The sequence below is a fragment of the Arvicola amphibius genome, chromosome 7, assembly GCF_903992535.2.
Source record: "Arvicola amphibius chromosome 7, mArvAmp1.2, whole genome shotgun sequence".
Taxonomy (NCBI): Eukaryota; Metazoa; Chordata; class Mammalia; order Rodentia; family Cricetidae; genus Arvicola; species Arvicola amphibius.
Genome location: NC_052053.1, coordinates 101,734,636 through 101,756,100, shown reverse-complemented (window position 1 = coordinate 101,756,100; position 21,465 = coordinate 101,734,636). Strand labels below are relative to the sequence as shown.

The window sequence follows — 21,465 nt, the reverse complement described above, 5'->3', positions numbered from 1 at the left end:
TCTCATAGGCAACCTGAGTAACAGCCTACACCCCAACTCTGACATTAAAAAAATTGGTCTGGGGCTGGAGAGATGGCTCAGTGATTAAGAGCACTGGCTGCTCTTCCGGAGAGCCTGAGTTCAATTCCCAGCAACCACATGGTAGCTCGCAACCATCTGTAATGAGATCTGGTGCCCTCCTCTGGTGTGCGGGCATACATGAAGGCACAATGTTGTATACATAATAAATAAATAAATCTTTTTAAAAAATTGGTCTCCCTAGGCCTTGTTTACTTTAGGTAGAACTGGTAAATGGTACCACGTACCACCTGCTCTGTCCAGCATGGGGTGCTCAGCAGCCATGTCTGACTCCAGTTAGGATCAAGGTTGTCCACACATCACCTTCAGAAGCCTTTGCCCAGTCCCCATCCACAGTCAGCGTCCTCCAGGTCCTCAGTGCTATTTCTGTGCATGGCAGCACTTAACATGTATGTACGTACACATGTTCACCATGTTCTGGAAAGACACGGGGCAGCTATGTGTCTGCCACTTCTTTCTCTAAGATAGTCAGTCACACCAGTGTCCTACAGCCTGAGCACCCCAAGACTCAGAGCCAGTTTCCATAATTACCATGCCCCCCGTGACTATGATGCTTGGCACAAGCAGATACCAAATATTTGCTGAATCTATAAATGAGTGAATTCAAGATTGTGTGTTTCCTTGGGTCTGCACTGGGAAAACAGGAGCCTTTACCTTCCTGGTGTGTAAGTTCTCTGCTCAGACTTGCTTGGACACCTGCAGGGAAGGGACTCCTTAGGATTAAGGCTTGCTTCCTGTTGCCCTTTTGTCACGGATGGACATGCCACCTCCTGGCTAAAGCCACAAAGCAAAGCATCCTTCATTTACCGATTGCCGTCCAAGCAAGGATGCCTTCTCCCCTTTCTAGGCTTTGGGGACTAAGACAGATGTAGTCTTGTACACAGGATCTTGGAATGATTGAGTAAAGGGTGTGTTTTCTTCTCGTCCTTCCCAGTGTCTGGATGCCAGCCGCCCCTGGCTCTGCTACTGGATCCTGCACAGCTTGGAACTCCTAGATGAACCCATCCCTCAAATAGTGGCCGCAGAGTGAGTCTGGCTCAGGGGAACCTGGGGCATTCTCTGGAATCACATCTCGGATTAGAAATTCCCTTTGTTTCCGTTTTATTTGTTGTAATAGGGAGGAAAGAGTGTTACAAAGAAACCCTTGCCCTTCCCTTAACCTCCAGCAACTTCCGGAAACTCCTCCACTCAGAAGCCTGTTGTGGGCTGTGGGTGGAACAACTCTTTGAACTTCCAAAGGAGCTCTGTCTTTTCTGTGCGTTCTCTCTCTCTCCCTCCCTCCCTCCCTCTCTCCCTCCCTCCTTTCCTCCCTCTCTCTTTCTCTCTTTTAAGAAAGTGTTTCTGTGTAACCCTGGCTATTGTAGAACTTGCTACATAGACCAGGCTGGCCACAATCTCACCATGATCCACCTGCCTCTGCCTCCCGTGTTCCCTGGCTCTGATCTTTGAGAAGAGTCTTCACCATCATCTCTGATAGTAGTGATGAAGTGTATATGTTTCAGAGCTACTATGCAAAGCATGTTCCCTCTGTGAATCAAAATACTCTCGCCTTCGTTAAACACCTCTGTGGCAGTGTAGTGTGTGGGGGCAGACCAGCTCGCCACAGGACTGGAAGTTACAGCCTTAGTGTGCCGATGCCATGACTCACAGTTTTCATAGACCTCTGACTGGTGACTGGACGCGTGAGCAACTTAGATGTGTCCCAAACATTTGTGAGGAGGCACTTCACTTCACGCGCATCACAATTATATCAAAACCGATCATGCCGCCAACCTTGGGATAACCTGAGATGGGAAAGGACGGCCAGGGATTGAACTGAGGGATTTACTGAGAGCACGTACTCCCAAGGGTAAGGAGCTGGGGACGCAAGGATCCCAAGCCAGGTTTGTTTCTGCACAGCAGAGGATGGCAGCTGTGCCAAGGCTGGTGGAGGCTCACTCGAGCCCTGCCTAGCCCCAGAGCCCCTGCCTTGGTCACGCTGTCAGGTCAGAGGAACAGAACTCACATTGTCTCATTCATTCTCTTTAACAATAACCTCTCATTCTTGCCGTCCTGGGAAGGGTGTCTTGTGATGCATGTGGATGGAGGAGATAATAAAGAATTAAGCCATTAACCCTTAGAATTCATGTTTCTGAGGCAGACGGAAAATATGCATTGTTCTTATAATCCAAACATTGCAGCAAGCCTGCTTGCCTCCAGCCCTGGAAGTGGAGTTGGACGCAGTTTCTGCAGCAACAGGAGTTTAATTGTCAAAATAAAGGCCCATGTGTTTTTGAAATACCAGTTGGGGGTTGAGAGTTGTTTGGGGAGCCCCCCCCCCACCTGACACCCACACTGTCAGGATGTATGCTAGAATAGGAAGGAGGCATATGAGAGCAGGGAGGGGAAGGAGGACTCAGCGAGAGAAGCATGGGGAGCCTGGAAGGAGAGGCCACAGAGATGAGACAGGGCTCCTGCAGTGGACAGCTCGGGTCGCCGTCAGCTTTTTATCAGTGTGGCTGATCTGCGGAAGCCAGTGTCACAGCTGCTTTTGTGGCAATACCAGATAGGAAGAAAGGGACATGCGAGACAGCTTAGCCACCTGCCTCCATGTGTGATGACCCGAGTCTGACCTGGACACACGTGGTAGAAGAAGAGAACCCGATGGGAAGAGGGGTGCCGTTAGAGGGTGTGTCACAGTGAACAGCATCAGTAGTAAGAGATGCTTTAAACTTTATGTAAGAGTTTATGTGGGTTGATGGCAGCATAGTACATACAATGAAGTATTCAGCCATTTAGAGTGTCTATATTTGTGTATATTTGCATATAAGAATACATATGTAAAGGGATATGATGTGAAAACAGACCGTTAAAATGATTCAGCTTTTATAGGCCAGGAGCATAGAGGGAGGCCAGGCGTAGTGGTACACACCTGTAATCCCAGCAGTCGGAAGGATGAGGTGGGAGGCCTGCCCAGAGTCTGAGGCCAGCCAGGGCTGTCTGAGTGAGACCCCTTATAACAGACAGCAGAGGGTTGCAGCTGTACTACCGCGTGCAGAGCTTGCCCCGCATGGTGGAGGCCCTGGGTTCGGTCCTCTGTAGCGCCCACCTAGCCTCACACTGAAAGGAAAAAAAAAACACCAAACCAAAGTGTTGCTGATTATGCATAGAAAAACAAAACAAAACAACATAGAAGTTTACATGTGCATATTTTACAGTTCAGTCTGGATAGTGAGATCTAATGTGATTGTAAATTTTTAGCCGGGCAGAGTGGCACGCCCCTTTAATCCCAGCACTCCAGAGGCAGAGGCAGGTGGATATCAATGAGTGCCAGGCTAGCCTGGGACAGTTGGAATTACGTAGTGAGACCTTGCCTTAAAAAAACTCACTCTGGGGGGTGGGGGGGAACTCACTCTGTAGACCAGGCTGGCCTTGAACTCACTGAGATCTACCTGCCTCCCAAGAACTGGGATTAAAGGCGTGCGTGCACCACCACTGCTTGCTTAACATTTTTATTGTTTGAAATAATTTTTAAGTTTTAAGTTAAATATAATCACATTATTTTCCGTCCCCCACCCTTCTGTGTCTTCTCCTGCACACCCCTCCCTTACTCCCTATCGGATTTGTAGCCCTCTTTTCATTTATTTTGCACAAGGAAAGGGAACTCTTGGAGTAAAGTGTGTTCTATTTTTCCTTCCTCCAATATTAAGGTGATCTTGCAGGCAGAGAGCCAGCTCTGCAGCTTTAATATTTACCTGCCCTCGTCCCACTGCCACCTGCATTCAGCACACACACAGCCTACACACGCGCAAAGTTCCTCTCATTTTTAATCCTAGTTTGTCCTCTCTCTGGCTTGTTTGTTTAGGAAATAGTATAAGCCGGGTTCCCTCTAGTGGACAGAATCACTTTGTCAGCTTCCGTGCCGGCTGACAGAGGCTAGCGAGGCCAGGCCTTTATTAGTGCAGGTATTAGCTGTTTTGAGAATAATAAATTCAGAGGTGGGGATTTGGAGCTTGTACATGAATTTATTTGTGTGCTGCCATAAAATAAATGAACAAGTATTTTGGAGCGGAACACTTTCCTGACTTAACGATTTTAGCATTGAAGGAAGTACTTTAATGTGCTCCCCAGTCTTGGTTATTAACAGCTACTTTAATGAAACACACAGAGCCAGATGAAAATCACAGGGAGCCCACTGTGTTGTTAAAGATTGGCTTCTAGGTCCAGGATGTAGCGCAACTGATGGAGCACTTGCCTAGCATGCAGGAAGTTCGAGGTTCAGTCCCTAGTATTGCATAGACTGGACATGGTGGTGCACACCTTTAATCTCAGCACTTGGGAGGCAGAGATAGGCGGAGCTCTGTGATTTTGAGGCCAATCTGGCCTACAAAGTAAGTTCCAGGACAGCAGGGGCTACACAGAGAAACCCTGTCTCAAAAAACAAACAAACAAAAAAATTAAGATTATCCTTGGCTACATAGTGAGTCTGAGGCCACCCTGGGCTACAAGAAACATTGTCTGCGACGGTGACCAGAACTTCTGATCTCTCCTCCTTTCCCTTTCAAAAGCAAGGGATATGCTGCTTGGATTGGAATCCAGGGCTAAGCAATCACTCTACCAAGGGAGCTACAACCCCAGCCCCTCCTTTCAAGTTTAAAGTTAAAATCATACCTAGTCACCTGTCTTCCGGGTGCTTTTCTGGACCAGCTTCTGCTGGTATCTAGTGGGGACAGGCCAGGGAGGCCACTAAATACCTCTGTAGGCATAAGTCTCGAAACAGAAAACTGTCCAGGTCGGTCCTGCCAGTGTAGAGAAACCCTGTTCTAAATAACTCACATTAAACTTGACCATGCTTCCCAAATGGCTGCCATCTAGATGGGTATGCTTAGCAAAGATTCCGGGTAGCTCTAGCCTCCTGGAACCAACAAGAAATGGTGTCTATCCTTCCTCGTTTACTGTTGGACTCCACAGTCGGGGCAGTGCCCCCTCCGTTGTGTTGAGATACAGCTGTTTTATAGAATGAACTCTGGAAGAGTCATTACTGGAAGAAGCCAGGTGTTGCCACTCAGGAGCGTTCACTTCCCCTTCTGAGCCATCCTGTCGATGGTGGTCACTGCTCCTATTTCCTGCTGCAGTTGGCCTTGTAACTTGCCTGTGGGCTCTGCGGCAACCTATTCTGGTGCTGGGGTTTGTCCCACTTCATCGCTGTTTTTACTTGTTTGTTTTGGGTGCTGGAGTTTGTACCTTGGTGCTTAGCTAGGCCGGCAGTCTACCACCAGGCCACACCCCCCCCCCCCCCCCCCCAGAGCAGAAATGGTTTTAAAGTCTAAGCTAAGTTGTTCTTACTCCGGACAAGCCTCGCTTTTTGTAATTTACTGGCGTTTGTGTAGTGCCCTTTGAATGCATGAAGTATGTACCTGGGCATCCTCCTTGATGTCTGCCATAATATTAATCCTTTATTAGTTTGCTCCCTTTCTGGCTTTAGTATTTTTTTTTTTAATACTTAGCTATTTTCACAAGTGTAATCTGAACTCCTCTTAGTTGGAAAATGGAGGCTGGGGCCAGATGCAGTTCTTAGCAGTGCTGAGTTGACACCTTCGACAAGATACTTGGTTGTTGATTAATTGTGTCTCACAGGTTCTTTCCCCTCTGTGTTCCCCCTCATTTCTGATCTCGTGTTTCTATGCTTCCCTCCCCTGTAATACTGACCCCCAGTATGCTATTTGCTGCTTGAACCTGTGTCATTTGTTTTATCTTTATTGGTCTTTGATTTGCTTTTCTGTTGTTTTACATTCTTTGCTTATTTACATATTTTTGAATCCTTTGGCCCCACTGGTGAGTTTTCTTCTGACTCTAGATTAGTCCAACCATTATTACAAGTCTAAGAGGACTGATTTATGAGGCCGACAGTAGTGCCCGTCAGAGAGTTCAGCAGGTAACGTGCTTAGCGCAAAAGCCTGATGACCCGAACTTGATCCCTGGGAACCCTATAAAGTTGGAAGGGACTGAATCAATTACACAAAGCTATCTTCTGCCTTCCGTGTGTCTGGCACCCCATCACACACACACATACTTACATTATAATAAATGAAATTAAATTTGAAAAACTAAGGCCAGAATATTCTTCCCTTGAACTTGATTCTCTTACAAGTTTTTCATTCTCTGTAATGGTTGAATGTCAGAGAAGCAGTGCTTAATAGAACACCCCACAATAATGGGAAGGCTCTGTGACAGATATGTGACCCACTTGGTCACCACCAGCTAAGCACAGTCACTGAGCATTTGAAATGTGGTTTGTGATTTAATTAATCTGAATTAAAATTGAATTAACCCCTGTGACTAGGGTTGCCTGTTGGACAGGACAGATGTGTTTTATTGATCTCCACAATGTGGTCATCAGGCCAGCATCACCCAGGCACTGGTTAGAAGTAAAAACAGCTGAACGTGGTGGTTCATTCCTGGTAATTCCACTACTTAGCAGATGGAAGCAGGAGAATTGCTGAGAATTCAAGGCTAACTTGGCCTATGTAGTGAGTTGCAGGCCAGCCTTTGCTACAGAGAGAGATCCTTTAAACAAAACAAAACTAAGCTGTACATGGTAGTGCGCCCCGATGTTCCCAACACTCAGAAGGCAGAGGTAAGCTGATCTCTGTGAGTTCAAGGCCTAACTGGTCTACAGAGTGAGATATAGGCCATCTGGAGTCACATGATGAGACCTTGGCTCAAAAATTCAAAATACAAAAAACAAACAAAAAAGAAAAACAAACAAACAAAATCCCAGCAAAACAAAAGTAAAAACTAAACCAAAGTAAGACCCACAGGTGATTGTACACACCGAGTCTAAGAAGTAATGGTGCTGGGGTGAGCATTGGAGCCACACAAAGTGTGACAAACCTGCCACTGCCATCTGCCCTCAATGATGCTGATTTAGTTGGCGTTAGGTATGACTCGGTTTGGGGGTTTTAAAAAAATATCCCCCAAAGTACTTCTAATTGTGCAGCAAAGATGAATGGCGCTCAGCGTCTGTGGGTATCTGCGTCACCTGGCCTCTGGTAAACTCAGGTCTTGACCAGTCCCTTTGCTGGTCATTGGTATGTAAACAGGGATGCAAAGGGATGCAGAGCTCCCCCTAAACAGCCCTGACCTGTATCTAGAACGCACCCTTGTGGCGTCTGAAGGAATGCTTTTTGTGTGTGTGTGAATCCTTGTCATTGTCATTGGGGTGTTTGCACTAATGCTTCCTAGTTTCCATGTTTTATTAGCCAGTGAATTTTTGATTTTTTTAGTGTTTTTTGCGCCTTTCTGAGCTGTCCCAGTATCATTAACATTTTGGTCCTTTAAGTTGCTTGAGAAGCCTACTAATGACAGCTTGTCACTTCACAGTCGGCTTGCCTGTTCCTTAGGGTGCAAGTTGGAAAGCCTCGGGGTCAGAATGTTCTGTGGTAGGGAAGGGAGAGCCCCACCCCCAGTTCCCTCACTCAGCCTCATGGCAGTCAGCTGAGGGGGGTTGGCGTGGAGCCATGACAGCAAGGTGTCTGGAACATTCAGATCCGCGCTCACTCTGGACCACAGGCTGCTGCGTCAGGAGTGTTACATTCCCTTACAGTCGTCTGTCTTTGGAGCCAGGAGGAAATGGGTAGTAGGTGACTCTTTAGGATGGTTTTTGTTTTGTTTTGAAGGTCTTACTCTGTAGCTCAGGCTAGCCTGAATTTTCTACATAGTTCAGCCTGGTCTCAAGCTTACAGCAGCTCGGTATAGAAGGATACATGTGTAATTCCAGCCCTTGGAAGGCTGGGGCAGGATGCTGGGATTGAACTCAGGGCCGTGTGTGTATGCTCTGTGGCTGAGCAGTGTATATTTCAAGCTCCAGGCTGTTGAGTTTTTGTTTTTTAGATTCATTTTTATTTTATGTATATGACTGTTTTGCTTACATGTATGTCTGTGCACCATGTGTCTGCCTGATGCCTGCGGAGGCCAGAAAAGAACATCAGATGACTTGGAACTTAGTTAGAGATGGTTGTGAACTGCCGTGTAGGTGCTTGGGATCAAACCCAGGTCCTCTGCAAGAGAAATAAGTGCCCTTACCCACTGAGCCATCTCTCCTGCCCACTTGCTGAGTTTTACATTAGTTAAATCCTGTTTTGTGTACAGAAAGCTTCCATTTGGCAGTTAGCCTTTGTTAGGAATTGTTATTAGCTGTTTATTTCTGGATATTCCATAAGAATTGATCCAGGGTTAGAAAATCTATAAAGAGCAAACTCAACTTATGAAAACTTTTCTTAAAAATGTGCTCCAAAATTTCTTCCTTCTCTGATGACGAACTCTCGTGTCAGTCCTTGTGCTGCCTACCATAAAATCTTAGGTGTAAGTAGAAGTGAATGCACAATGTCTTAGCCCGTGAAGACAGAGGTGGCCAATCATTATCACATTCTGCTGCTGTACCTACCAACATACCGGAAAGCCTGGAATCAGAAGGAGCTGTGCACGATGGCTCACACCTGCAATCATAGCACACGCGGCCCAAAGCAGTGTCTTTATTAACCAATGAAAGCAACACAAAGACAGAAGGATCTCCTACACCAGCTTATCACATAGCTGTCGTCTCACGAGGAGGTTGAAGTGTGGCGTGATCAGCCCAGATTTGATGTGCAGTTCAAAGACCTAGAGAAATGGCAGGGCGGTCCCATCAATTTTGGTTTCGTTGTACTGACAACCTCAGTTGGCATCATGGACCATTAAGAAGCTAGACAAAAGCACACAGGAGGAAAAACACTGGGGATTCTTCGTCTAGCGACGCAAAACATATATATTAGTAAAACGCTTCAGTGGTAAAAATAAAATAAGAAAATTTTAAAAAAAAGCATCTTGGAGAAGGGTTGGTTTGGACTTACGGGTCCAGGGGTGTAGTCCATTGTGGCAGGGAAGACATCGCATCAAGAGCAGGAAGCCAGCTTTATGTGTGCACTCAGAAAGTAAGGGACAGCCAGGAAGTACGCCTGGTTCAAGGCCCACCCGAGTCCCAGCTTCCTGTGAGGTTTCACAGCCTAAAGGTTCCACAAACAGCACCACCAGAAGCAAATATTCAAGTGAGCCTATGGGTGATGGGGGGCATTCTCATTCAAACCACAACAGTGCCCCCTGGAGCCTTCTGCTCTCCCACCTTCCTAACATGGAGCAGACCGTGCTCAAAACTGGCTTCTTCCGGGTGGTGGGAGCAGAAAGATGTTGCCTGTGAAGGCTCCGGCGACAGTGAGTGAAGGCGTGTGTTCATGGGTCTAGGAAGTGCATGCCAACTGCATGTAGACCCATGACCAGCATGGAACCAGCAGTTGCGCCCTGAGCTAGAGGCAGAATCCAGAGGTTCTCAGAAGAGCATCTGCAGTGCTACAGATCTAGGGTGACAAGTTTAGTGAAAAATGAAGGGAAAGGTTTGGACCAGAAGCATGAGGCTCAGGCTGGAGAGATGGCTCAGAGGTTAAGAGCACTGACTGCTTTTCCAGAGATTGTGAGTTCAATTTCCCAGCAACCACATGGTGGCTCACAACCATCAATAATGAAATCTGGTCCCCTCTTCTGGCATGCAGGCAGATGTATGATACAGAGCACTGTACATATAGTAAATAAATCTTTTCTTTTCTTTTTGGTTTTGTGAGACAGGGCTTTTTTATATAGCTTTGGAGCCTGTCCTGGCACTCACTCTGTAGACCAGGCTGGCCTCGAGCTCACAGAGATCCTCCTGCCTCTGCCTCCTGAGTGCTGGGATTAAAGGTGTGCACCGCCACCACCCGGCTAATAAATAAATATTTAAAAATAATTTTAAAAAGCATGAAACTCACCCACTGGTCTATGAAATGTTTCCTTCAGCCTCATACTGGAACAAAGGAATGAACACAAAACTGTAATAGCTGGGTAAAGAGTGGAGTCTTTTGTTGGTTGTAGTCAAGTGGCAAAGGGGATTTTTGCCCCTTTGAGGGAAGGTGAATGACTAGAAAAGGTTGGACTCTCGAAGGAATTTGATGTCTGGAAATTAATGCTGTCTAACTTTGTCTTTCCCCTTGGCCATGTACCTAGTGTGTGTCAGTTCCTGGAGCTGTGTCAAAGTCCAGAAGGTGGCTTTGGAGGGGGCCCTGGGCAGTACCCACACCTTGCACCCACGTATGCAGCTGTTAATGCGCTGTGCATCATTGGCACGGAGGAAGCCTACAACGTCATTAACAGGTAAAGCTGCAGGAGCAGTGGTGGAGACTCAAGAGGACTCCTCCTACTCTGCTGCACTGACTGTCATTTTCTTCTGCCCTCCCCACTGTTCTCAGAGAGAAGCTTCTTCAATATTTATACTCCCTGAAGCAACCCGATGGCTCTTTCCTCATGCACGTTGGAGGTGAGGTGGATGTGAGGTGAGTAGCACAGTTGCATCCACGGCTTCTGGAATGTACCTTTGCATTCACGGCTTCTACAATGTACCTTTGCACCCACAGCATCTAGAATGTACCTTTGCATCCATGGCTTCTAGAATGTACCTTTGCATCCATGGCTTCTAGAATGTACCTTTGCATCCATGGCTTCTACAATGTACCTTTGCATCCATGGCTTCTACAATGTACCTTTGCATCCATGGCTTCTAGAATGTACCTTTGCATCCACGGCTTCTAGAATGTACCTTTGCATCCACGGCCTCTAGAATGTACCTTTGCATCCACGACTTCTAGAATATACCTTTGCATCCATGGCCTCTAGAATGTACCTTTGCATCCACGGCTTCTAGAATGTACCTTTGCATCCATGGCTTCTAGAATGTACCTTTGCATCCACGGCTTCTAGAATGTACCTTTGCATCCACGACTTCTAGAATGTACCTTTGCATCCATGGCCTCTAGAATGTACCTTTGCATCCATGGCCTCTAGAATGTACCTTTGCATCCACGGCTTCTAGAATGTGCCTGTTCTTAGAGCAGTTGAACTAGAGTAACATGGCAAACTTCTGCTTTGTCCCATAGACTGGTGTGTAAATGGTGTGTCCCTGGTACAGTCACGGTCTTTGCTAATATGGCACTAAGGTCCTCCAGTGTCATTATCTTAGCTTCTTTTATCTAAAAGTCAAAATATGAGTTGGATAAAAACAAAATCAAATGCTTTAGATACAAAATACATTTGTTAGGTGCAAAATAGTTTAATGTAAGTAATTGCACAGTAATGCAGTCTTTCACCTCTCTTGGAGAAGCAAGCCTAGAATGGACTCTGTAAATATTCTCTGGTTGCATCTGATGAAATCCTGAGGGTCCTGAATACCCAAGGCACACGAGAGAGAGTTCCTCTGTGGGGTGCAGAGTGCCTTGTGGGCCAGAGACTGCAGTGTAGTGGACTTGAACCAACTGATTAGTACCTGCTAGCTCAAACCTAGTATTTTACTCAAGAAACGTATCTGGCCAGGTATGGTCTGTGATCATGATCTCAGCTTTTGGGAGGTGGAAGCAGGAGCATCATGAGTTCAAGGTCATCCTTGGCTATATCATGAGTTCAAGGCTACCTAGGCTATATGACCCTGTCAGAATTAAAAATGAAAAAAATGGAGAAAAGAAATATATTTATTATACTAGCAAGTAGCTTCCTGTCCTGTGGACAGTCTACCCATGAGGCATGTAAAGTTTACGGAATAAGTACTTCTCAAATGCAGTGAGTCATTAAGATTGTATATCATTTAGTGTGGGAAGAATACATTTTTGGGAGGAGGTGAAGATTTATATTAGAATGATAGAGCTATCTTTTGTGTGTGTGTGTGTGTGTGTGTTTTGTGTTATTTTTGTGTCAGGGTCTCCCTGTGTGGCCCTGGCTGGCCTGAACTTGTTATATAGACCAGCCTAGCCTTGAACTCATAGAGATCTGCCTGCCTCCCCAAAGTGTCTGGCCTCGTAGTGGATTCCTGAGCACATTCTTCACAGTGGTATGCTAGCTATGTAGCTTTGGGCATAACTGTTACATCTTTTGCATGGTTAGCATAGTGTCTTCAGAAAAGCCAACAAGGAACCGGTGCAATTGCTCACAGGTAAAGGCATTGATGTCACAAGGAACCCTAAGTTGGGTTCCTGGAAGAAGGAGTGAACAGACCACACAGATGCCCTCTGACCACACATGTGCTCTAGTAGGTGCATACCCACCTGACACAGACACATGATGATGATAATTTTTAATAATGTTAAGGAAAGTTGGCCAACCAGGGACTGGAGAGATGGCTCTGTGGCTAAAAGCACCTGCTGTTCTTCCAAAGGACCTGGGTTTAATTCCCAGCAACAACTGTGTGTAACTCCACCTCCAGGGGATCCGACCCCCTCACACATACGTACATGCAGGCAAAACACCAATGCCCATAAAATATAAATAAATAAATCATTTTTATAAAAAAGAAAGAAAGTAGGCCAACCAAATAGGCCTTGTGCACCTCCTACAAGGCCCTAGCCACTGAGCTCTGGAAATGCGGGTCTGTGCTGAGCTCTGGAAACGCGGGTCTGTGCTGAAGTCCTGAGCAGCTTCTGCACCCGGACCTGAGAGGAGCGCTTGAGCATAAGCTCAGCGGTTTCTGGTAGCATCTAAAAGTGTGTAGTGCCAGGCTCTAATGATGGGGCTTCGTCACCCCTCCAGGAGAGGGCACACTCTTCTGAGTGGCTTTCGTTGTCAGTTGTATCCTGGGTACTTAACCTGCTGTCGGTCTGCTGCCTGAACAAGGTATAGAGACTTCCCTGCCTGCCTTAACATGAGGCCAGAGCTTAGCTAGAGGCCACGCTGCTGTTAGAGAGTAGTGGCAGCTTGCAAGGCAGTTTAGTTTTTAATAATTAATTGAGCCGGATGTGGTGGTGTGTGCCTTTAATCACAACACTTGGAAGGCAGAGGCCAGCCTGGCCTATCGAGTGAGTTCCAGGATAACCAGGGGTATGCAGAGAAACCCTGCCCCGAAAAATCATAAACAAACAAACAAACAAACAAACAAATAATAGATTGGAGTTGGGCATTGTAGCACACACAGAGCATCCACATTCAAGGAGCAGAGGCAAGAGGGTAGTGAGTTCAAGGTCTGCCTGGCCTACATTGAGAAACCCTGTCTCAGGATAACTGGGTGTGGTGGCACAGCCTTTAGTCCCAGCATTCCAGAGGCAGGGGCTAGACAAATGCAGGGCAACTTCTGCCAATTTGATGTGTCCCATCAAGGAGCACCTGGCTATAATCCCCTTACTGTGGTCCTGGGACTGCTCTGCCATTGAGCCCACGATTGTTATTTATACAGTGGATGGCAGATCAGACCTGCAGATGGCCTCCAGTTTCCTCGTCTTACCTGGCTTCTAGAACATTAATTCCAATTTTTCGACTCCACAGTTCTTTGTTTTTCCTTTGTATAGAAGCACCAGCCTGTGCTCAGGAGAGGAGGTTGGAAACAGAGGACAGGTCACACCCGGAGGCAGCTTGCTCCAGTGCCTGGCTGGGCAGAGATGGCCTCTTGATCTCTGGGGCCTAGAACAACGCCTGGTGGTTTCTGAGCATGCCTTACTCAGCTGTGGGTATTTTCTGGGCACCTCAGAAACTTCCCATTCACGGTTAAGGAAGGAGCCTTGACTAGCTGGGCTTGGTCTGTACTCCCAGACTCCTACTCAGGAGACTTTGCAGAATTACAAATTAAAGGGTAGCCTGGCAACTTTGAGACTGTCTCAAAATAAGAAGTAAAATGAAAGATTGAAACGCAGCCCTAATTTAGAGCATTTACCTAATATATGCGTGTGTCTCAGGGTTTCTGTTTGCTGCGAGACACCATGACCACAGCAACTCTTATAAAGGAAAACATTTAATTGGGGATGGCTGTAAGTTCAGAGGTTTAGTCCATTATCATCATGGCGGGAAGCATGGTGGCATGCAGGCAGATGCGGTGCTGGAGAGGTAGCTGAGAGTTTTACACCCAAATCAGCAGGGGAAAAGAGCCTGGCTTGAACTTCTGAAACCTCAGCCCCTCCTCCTTGTGATATACTTCCTTTAACAGAGCCACACCCACTCCAACAAGGCCACACTTCCTAATTGTACCACTCTCTATGGACTAAATATTCAAACACATTAGTCTATGGTGGGGGGGCTAGGCGGGGGCATTCCTAGTCAAACTACAAGACTATGAGACACTGGATTCCACCCTAGTACTGGGAAAACAAACTACAGCCTGGCAGTGGTGGTTCATGCCTTTAATCTCAGCATTCATGAGGCAGAGGCAGGTGGATCTCTGTGAGTTCGAGGCCAGCCCGGTCCACAGAGTGAGTTCCAGGACAGCCAGAACTACACAGAGAAACCGTCTCAAAAAACCAAGAAAGGAATTGTGATTTATTCATTTTCTGAATTAACTGTAAAATTCAGAGTGTTCTCTGGGGATAGAGGAGAGACAGCAAGTAATGGAGCAAGATGTGTTCAAGGGATGAGAAGTTGGTTGAATGCAACTGAGTTGTAGGAGGCTGGGGGCACCAGTGGGAATGAAGAGCTGGAGGGACAGGCTCATTACAGAGGCTGGCAAATATATTCTGATGGATTTTCAGGAGGCGGTGATATGATCTGATTTGTACTGTGCTAGTTCTCTGGGTGCAGTAAATGGGTTACAGTGTTTTAGCAAATGCCCTCTGGTTTCTGAGCTGGAAGGAGGGAGACAAACAGGTTGATCCAGGCGGATGATAATGACTTGGGTTTGGATGTCGGTGGTGAGGGAGGAGAAAAGCAGACAAACTGGAGAGCTGTGATGCTAGCTAGAGACGGAGACAGGAAGAAACTACATGACAATTTGTGCCTTGTTCCCTCCCCTTCTTTCTGTGTGCTCTAGGACTAGTGGTTTTGGTATCTGTTGTGTGACTTTTCCTGGTTGTCCTTTTCTGTGCGTCTCAGATAGGGAGGGCACCAACAGATGGAAGAAATTTTCATCCAAGCCCTGCCTGTTGAACCATTGAATGTGTTGGGGTTGTGCATAAGCGTGGGTGACTTAGGCAACGGCATCCCCAAAAATCATGAGTGGTGGTTCACAAAAGCTGCATCATTGGAATTCCCAGCCCCAATCAGTCTTCCACTTCCTATGTATTCTCATGCCACCTAAACCCCACATGTCGCTGTGGAGGTCAGGGTGCGTGGCTGGAGTCTCTAAAGATCTCCCCTGCCCTTCTCTAATGAGGGAACACAGATAAGCCTAATCTTCTGAGTCTCACATGGGTAATCACAGGTGCTCTGATTTTAAGATGGCAACCATCATGTCCTGTCTAGGAGGCCAGGATTCTACACTACCTCACCCCTTCTCCTGGTTTTCACATTCTTATATTCTGCAGTGTTCCCTGAATCTTGGCGTTATATATATGGTTGTTTGCTGAGCAACAATATAGAACATAGCACGATACTTCCAGCAGTTTGACCCTCTAAGGGTGTCTCCTTCAAGGAGCATGTCACCCTGTGCCACATAGAGGAAGGCAGTTGCACGGGGATTTCTCCTGCAGACTTTGGATACTGATGCTCCTGGATGGGTGGGGGGGGGGACATAAAGCTCAGCTTCTGTTTCATGTCGAACATCAATATGGGGGATCACACACTCACCATTCCAGCATGGCGACATGCTGATTCCTACCACATGGGCAAAGCTGGCCACATTGGAACTGCCCCCATGGAAGCTCTGCCTTCAAGACAGCTTAGGCTTGGTCGCTGTCCTCTCTTTCTTAGCAGAGGCCATGGAACTGTACTCCCCCAACTCATCCTTGGTTCCGCCATTATTGCTGTGTTCCTCATCCCGGGGAGGTGGGGGCTGTGTTTCTATCCATCCTCAGTACAGAGGGCAATAACAGAGCAAAGAAACAATCTAGCCATGTTAGCCGGTCACTAGAATTGTCACCCTGAGTCAACCTTCTTCCTCCTACGCACTCTCTAGACCTAAGACCTTGTGCAACTGGGCCAGGATTCCTGCAGCTAGTGTGGGGGTGGGGTTCAGAAAAGGAGTGACCGGAGTCTCCACTAAGGAGTCTGGTGTCCCTCCCCCTTCCTCCTCCCACACAGGAATATTAATAGACATTATCTTGTGAGGATCTCATTCAAGTAATCACAGCTGCTCTGATTTCAAGACTGTAGCAGCCATGTCACACCCAGAGGACAGAATTCCACAACTGCCTCCCCTGTCACTTCTTCCACTGATGCAAGGCAGACTGCATCACAGCCCCCCACACCCTCATGAGGACCCAAGAGCCTCTGAAAACACTACGGAGCCTTTGTGAGAGGCTCAAGGCCTGGAGGAAATTAGATCATACCTTCAAAGTTAACATATGGTAAATGGCAACATTTGGCGCTGGCACGCTTGCCCCTTGCCTGCTCTGGATGCCCCTGCTGTGCCTTTGCCAGTGGGAGCCTGGCTGGTCACAGTGCTGGCAGGATAATCATGCCCATGGCTTCCGTAGTGATTCTTGTGGAATGCCTCAGTAAGTTTGGCTTCATGTTAAGTCTATACAGCAAATAAGATGGAAGCCAAACTTTGTTTTCCTTCCCTTTCATGTTCTGTCTGAGCTCTTAGAAAAGAATTTCTGAGTAGGATTAAAACAAATAATTTCTGTCTTTCCATGCTGGGTATTTGACACAAAACAGTCTCTGGGTGTGTTCCATGACAGATGGAGAAGATGGAAGAGCGTCCTGAGAAGAATTAGGGCTGAAGAATAGAACCACAAGAGTTAGCTCAAATGAATACATTTTGTTTTATCTTGGTGCAACAGAGTATGCATGGTATATGCAAAGCCAGGATTAGATCCCTAGAATATCACCCTGCACAAAAGACCAAAATATATGTTTCTTTCTTTTTCTTTTTCTTTTTTTTGGTTTTTTTGAGACAGAGTTTCTCTGTAGCTTTGGAGCCTGTCTTGGAACTAGCTCTTGTAGACCAGGCTGGCCTCGAACTCACAGATAATCCACCTGCCTCTGCCTCCCAAGTGCTGGGATTAAAGGCCACCACCATCCGGCCCTTTAAAAAAAATTGAAACAGTGTCTCAAGTATTCCAATCTGGCCTCAAAAGTGCTATGTACCTGAGGATGACCTTGAACTTGTGATCCTCCTTCTTCTACCTTTTGGTGCTGACATTATGGACATGCACTACCATACCCAGTTTGATCAAACCTTGGCAAGCACTTTACTAACTGAGCCGTATCCTAAACCTTGTTCCTACTTTTTCACTGAAATGTGGGTTTCTGTGTATGTCTGGCGAAGGGCTTGACGTCAGCGTTCTTTTCTCTAGAGGTGTAAGGATGCCTGCTCCTGTCTCGTTTGTGTGGCCCAAGCAGCCATTAGAGTGTGGTGGCCTGCTTTGGAGTGTGTCTGTCCAAGGAAATGTAGAGCTGACCTTTCACACACATCCAGACAGAGGTCGCCAGTCTGCCGCCGTGAGATGTCTCAATGAGTGAGGAGAGCCTCAGCCACGCCTGGATGGGATGCTGGGGACTGTCCTACGTCTGTGAAAGAAGGCTGACTCTGTTTTTGAGATGATTGTTATGGCCGCCGATTCCTCAGATGTAGGTCTGCCTGTGTGGAGGCAGGCAGAGTAGAATGTCACGTTCCTTCCCTGAAGCCGTGTCGTGAGCAACTCTGTCCAGACAGATTGGCACACCTCTCGGAGACCCAGGAAGCATGGCTGTGCCGAGAGAGACGGAACATGGCAGCAGCTTACTGGGCACAGGGAACAGTCTACCCGGGCAGTTTACCGAGCCTCTTGTCCTGGCTTCTGCTGGGAGCTAACGCGTTTCCCTCTGTTTCTGTTTTCCAGAAGCGCGTACTGTGCCGCCTCGGTGGCCTCTCTAACCAACATCATTACTCCAGACCTCTTCGAAGGCACGGCCGAATGGATAGCAAGGTGAGAGAAGTCACGTGGCCCCAGTCCTTAGAGGGCAAGCGGTCAAGAGAAGTTAAAACTTAAAAGTCTGGAAGGGAATATGAAATTATGAGATGTCTTAGGTGTTATATGTTATGCCCTTTACAAATACTTGAAATTATTTAGCTGTGTGGTAGTGGAGTGCACCTTTAATTCCAGTAGAGGCAGAGGCAGGCAGATCTCTGCGTTCAAGGCCAGCCTGGTCTACAGAGTGAGTTCCAGGACAGCTAGGGCTACACAGAGAAACCCTGTCTCAAAAAAGCAAAAATGAAAACAAACAAACCAGGCCCAAATACTTGACATCATTTTCAGAGTTTCTTTAATGTTGTGTTGCAGTTTAGAATGGCACAGGCCGGAAACTCTGGCGAGTAGTGTTGGTGGGAGTCTCGGTGACCGAAGCAGTTGGCAGTATCTCAGAACGCCCTTGTTCATGAAACCCAGTAACCCTCCTCCTACAGAAACTCTCACCCACATGCATGGAAGAGACAAAGACTTGTTTCTAAGAGCAAAAAGCCTGAAACAGGATTGGGTGTGGTGGTTCAGGGTGGACTTACCTGGCCTATAATCACAGCACTCAGAAGGCTGATGTCAGAATTCAAGGGCATCTTCAGCACCAGCTTGTGTTTCAGGCTAGCCTGGACTGCAAAAGACCCTCTTAAAAATAAAAAGCAAAAGGCATATATGTGTATACATATATATGCTGTTTATTTATTCTTATCAAAATTGTACTCATTACCATGTAAATATTAATACAGTGACATCAGATGATATACTGAGGTCATAATTTTTGTGTAACTTTCATTGTCCTGGAGTTAGCATACATATCATGAATGTATTTATCAGGAATTCATCTCCAAATTCTCTACCAGTACTACAAAGTTATTTTTCATACAGTGTGTGTCTCTTTCTCTGTCTCTCTGTCTCTGTCTCTCTCTGTCGCTCTGTCTCTGTCTCTCTCTGTCTCTCCCCCCCCCCCCCCCCCTCTCTCTCTCTCTCTCTCTCGTGTGTGTGTGTGTGTGTGTGTTCTGGGTCATTCCCCCCTGGAGCCCGAGCCCTCCTGCTTCAAATCTAGACAGATTGCTCTTAGCTTGCTGCACAGCAGGCATCTAGAAGCTTCCTTGCAGCGTGAAATTCACTTCATTTTTCTGGTTTGTTGGAACCTCTGTCCTTTTTTCATTTTAAAAATGATTACTATTCATTTTAATAAAGCATAATACTCCAAAAATTCTCAGAAAAGGGCACCTGAAAAATGCATTTTTAAGATCCTATGTGTCTTTCTCTCTCTCTCTTTTATTTATTTATTTTTTTTGCAAGCCTGCTTGGTGATCTGTCCATTCAGAGATGAATAGATTAGCAATGGTGTGGAGTGTATTTGTCTGAATTTTGTAAGCATTGTTCTATTGTCTTCTGACTGTTCATGTCATCACCGGTGAATCTGATTTTCATAGTGACTCTGGTCATTGAGGACACAGTGTTTGGTAGCCTGATGGTGATAGTTTAGAGACTGAGACGAGGCAGTCCCTGGGTGTGGCTCTTTTTTTAGGGCTCTGTTTCTCAACTGAGATGTCCCATCTTTTTATTCCTTCCCAGTGTCCTTTCCTTCACTTCACAAGGCAAGTAGGTAATTATATCCACTTAAAAACCCTTGCGGGAATCAGGTGCAGTAGCCTGCACCATAGCACAGCACCGCTCAGTGTGGTAAGGCAGAAAGACCCACTGTGTCCCGGAGTTCTGGACCAGCCAGTCTAGGCTTCCTAGTGAGACCTTGTCTCCAAAGGGTGAGGTGAGTGTGTGTGTGTGTGTGTGTGTGTGTGTGTGTATAGAGATGGCTCGGTTGTTCAGAGCACTGCCTATTCTCCCAGAGGATCCAGGTTCAATTACCAGCACCCTCATGGCCGCTCATAACTGCCTGTAACTTGAGTTTCAGGGGATCAGTACCCTCTGATGGCCTGCATGGATATGTAGCATGCGTGTGGTGCACAGGCATACATGGAGGCTAAACACTCATACATAAAATATACATATATACATAGAATAACAATTAAATAAAAATTAAAAGCTCGTGTCTAGGTCTTTTCAGCATGTAGGTAACTTGAAATTGATGTGTCTTTTTCCTGGGTGTTCATGTGTTGAATAGCTTTGAAGTGTGTCATACATTGAGGTTGGCGTATTGGAGAGAATGCATTCTGTTAGATTACTTAAAAGGATGCTTTTGTTTTTAGCAGTCAAGCCACTTAGACTCATTCTGTAAACTTCAAACAGTGTTCTGCCCTGCAGTGGGCGGCAGCTCAGATCTCAGATCAGTTTTGATTCCAGGCTGCTCAGTTTGCCTGCTGTGTATGCGTTTTCAAGGTAGAAACTTGAGCTGAAGTTGGGTTTTTCCATTGTGACTCTCCTGGCTTGTCCTCACTTTCTAGTAGCCGGTTCCTTCCTGCTAAAGATGTGGCTGCCCCGCCCTGCCCTAAGACCCAGGCTGCCACTGCTACCGCTTGGGGACTGTGGCCATCCCCTAGGCAAACCAGAAGGAAAAAAAAAAAAAACAAGAAAGAAAAAGAAAGATAGGGTGGTTCGAAGGAGACCAGTCCTCTGTTATTGTTGGCTCCAAGTTTTAACACTCCACTGAACTCCCTGTCAGCTGGGCCTCGGAGATGGTTTGCCCTGTATTGGGGTGTCCAGCCCGGTCGACGGGAAGGCTCCCTAGCAGGTCACTCACTGAACGTGAGGTCTGACTGAACCAGTTTATTACTACCTTTGAGCCTCAGACATATTTCATTTGTGCCAGCTGATGGTGTGTTAAGTATATAATCTAGAATACATGGGATTCAAGCAAGTTTGCCTGTGGTGGTGACCACAGTGCCTGCCACCATCCAGGGCCGTCGAGTCTCCTGGGCAGTTTTGTTTGACTTTTGCCCTTTTCCTCCATCACCTCCTCATGTGCCTGTCCTGAGACTTTGAGAGTCTTTATGGGTGATGATGAACCGTGGTGGGGATCATTCTCAGCGTGTGTTAGGCACCTCGCAGGACTCCCATTTGGAAGCACACAGATTTCGGACCAAGAAATTGCGTTGCAGTACTTCTTTGGCAACTTCTCCTTTATTTTTGTTTTTGAAACAAGGCTTCACTGTGAACCCAAATCCGACTGTTAGCACCTCTGCTCCTCTTGCCTCAGTCTCCCGAGTGCTGGGATTGTAGGCGTATGTCCGCATACTCAGCTTGCTCCTTGGATTTTGTTTGTTTGTTTGTTTGTTTGTTTGAGACAGGGTTTTTGCCCGGCTGTCCCGGAACTCACTCTGTAGACTAACCTGGCCTCAAACACAGAGATCCGCCTGTCTCTTCCTCCCGAGTGCTGGGATTAAAGGTGTGCGCTACCACCACCTGGTATCATTTTTAACGATATTTTATCAAATTTATTCTTAGACAGTTTTACATGTGTATATTGCGTCCTGGCTTCTTTCACCCTCATTCCCCCTTGTCTCCCTCCCACCAGTTTCCCACCCTCTCTCCAAGTCCCCTC

General features: G+C 46.7%; 1 protein-coding gene across 1 annotated transcript in view; it reads left to right on the top strand.

Moving 5' to 3' along the window:
• LOC119819997 (protein farnesyltransferase subunit beta) overlaps positions 1 to 21,465 on the top strand; it is a 75,185-nt gene that overhangs the window by 31,753 nt on the left and 21,967 nt on the right. Inside the window, exons 4-7 of the mRNA XM_038338224.2 lie at positions 1,013 to 1,104; positions 10,129 to 10,275; positions 10,371 to 10,454; positions 17,847 to 17,933. Of these exons, the coding sequence (XP_038194152.1) occupies positions 1,013 to 1,104; positions 10,129 to 10,275; positions 10,371 to 10,454; positions 17,847 to 17,933 (410 nt within the window). The remainder of the gene's footprint in view (positions 1 to 1,012; positions 1,105 to 10,128; positions 10,276 to 10,370; positions 10,455 to 17,846; positions 17,934 to 21,465) is intronic.